The 1,790-nt window shown below is 62.2% G+C and overlaps 1 protein-coding gene across 1 annotated transcript; it reads right to left on the bottom strand.

The window, feature by feature from the left end:
* Positions 1 to 228: 228 nt before the first annotated feature.
* On the bottom strand, positions 229 to 1,029 carry LOC120970841 (uncharacterized). Its single transcript, XM_040397680.2, has one exon. It carries the CDS (start codon positions 1,027 to 1,029, stop codon positions 229 to 231), a length of 801 nt encoding a protein of 266 aa, XP_040253614.2.
* Between the last annotated feature and the right edge of the window lie 761 nt (positions 1,030 to 1,790).

Here is a 1,790-nt window from a genome sequence, read left to right as displayed (position 1 = left end):
CTTAGGGACAAATAAAAGATTACGAGTCACCGAGGGAAGCTGCAAAACATTACGAAGATGGAGCTGCCTAGAGGGATGACTAGTTAAAAGAGATGCTTGGCCAATCTGAGAGATGGGCATACCTACACCATTGGCGGTGTGAACCTGATTGTGCCCGTAGTAGGGCTGATAGGTGGAGAGTTTGTTGAGCTCATTCGTCATGTGATCTGTGGCGCCGGTGTCCATGTACTAGGCTGGATCAACAGCATAGGACAGCGTGTACCCCTGGTCGACGCGCGGGTCCTTGCCCTTGGCGGCGATGTGGGCAGCTGGGGCGGTGGCGATGTGGGTAGCCGAGGCGGCGGTGGGGGGACCAAAGTCTGCCATCGCAAATTGGCGCTCGTTGCCCTTGCCGTCATTGCCGATGCCAAGGAAGCTGCTCTGAAAGCGGCGGTGACACTTGGAGGCGACATGGCGTTCACGACCACATAGATGGCATACCATCCAAGTGTTAGGGCCCCCACCCAAGGTCGATGCAGGGGGCGGGGCGGGCTTGCCAGATGACGGGGCAGGGGGACGCTGGCCGCGAAAAATCCAGAAGGCTGCCGGCCGTGATGTGATGGTGGCGGAGGAGCGACGAGCCTCGACGCGCTGCTCGGTGAAGAGAAGTCGTGAGTAGAGCTCGTGCGGGGGCATCGCTAGCTTGGCGGTGTGAACAGCCTCGGCGATATTGTCATAGTCGGCGTCGAGGCCTTTGATGAAAAAGCCAGCAAACTCCTCGTCGCTGAGCGGCCAACTGATAGAGGTGAGCATGTCCGCCAGCACCTTCATCTTGTTGAAGTAGGTCGTGGCGGAGGAGTCCAACTTCTTAATGTCCGCGAGCTCACTGCGAAGGGCCATCGAGCAGGAGTTAGAGACCTGGGCAAAGGCGTGCTCCAGGGTCGTCCAAGCGTCCATGGAGGTGGCGGCGAGGAGACAGAGACCTGCGACCCCGTCGCCGAGGGAGCCCTGGATGGCAGAGAAGATCGCCTGGTCCTGCTGCACCCACATACGGTGTTCCGGGTTAATGGTCGGGCCGTGTAAGGTAGGGATGACCTGCGGAGGACACGGTAGCGAACCGTCCACAAACCCTAGGAGAGACTGGCTGCGGAGCAGCGGTAGGACCTTGGCACGCCAGAATAGGTAGTTGTCCGACGTGGGTCTGATGGTGTCAAGTTGTCGAAGTGGAACCGCCTGGCGGGCGTGATGACGCCGGCAGCAGGTGCGGCGGTCGGCGGAGCCGCGAAAGGAATCACAGCGGCGACCGATGCTGCGTGTGGCGGCACGGGAACGATCGGGATCACGGCCGCGAGTGGTGCCGTGAGCGAGGCCGCGGGTGGCTCCGCGGGCAGCGCCTCCCCCGAGGTCGCTGGGATGACGGCGAGTGTCGAGGAGGATCCAGAGGGGGCCATCGCGGGCGGCGGCGGCACGACTGATGCTGAGGCCGTCGCGGGCGGTGACAGCGGGATCAGCGCCGAAAATATGGAGCCGACGGCAGTGGTGCCGAAGAACTGAGGCACCGACGGAGCCAGGGGCGAGGTGGGAGGTTGAGGAGGGCGCCAAGCGACGCGGGGATTGACCCGGAGCTGGCGGCGCCCGAAGCGGAAGCGGTCATGGCGCCGGCGGCAGCAGCCCTAGGGTTTAGGGTTTTGGTGGTGCAGCGGCCGCGGGTGGAGTGGAGGACCTAGGTTAGACTCGATACCATGTAAAACTTAGGTTTTGGGGGAACTGGCTCAACCCTCTATAGGGTGGCCTATCACACACACACACAC

The sequence above is a fragment of the Aegilops tauschii genome, chromosome 1 (genome assembly GCF_002575655.3).
Source record: "Aegilops tauschii subsp. strangulata cultivar AL8/78 chromosome 1, Aet v6.0, whole genome shotgun sequence".
In the NCBI taxonomy this organism is placed as follows: domain Eukaryota; kingdom Viridiplantae; phylum Streptophyta; class Magnoliopsida; order Poales; family Poaceae; genus Aegilops; species Aegilops tauschii.
The sequence above is the reverse complement of the archived record's forward strand: the minus strand, read 5'-3'. Positions and strand labels throughout refer to the sequence as shown.

Coding starts and splice junctions, on each gene's coding strand:
- LOC120970841 (XM_040397680.2), bottom strand. CDS start 1,029: ATGTGGGTGCAGCAGGACCAGGCGATCTTCTCTGCCATCCAGGGCTCC.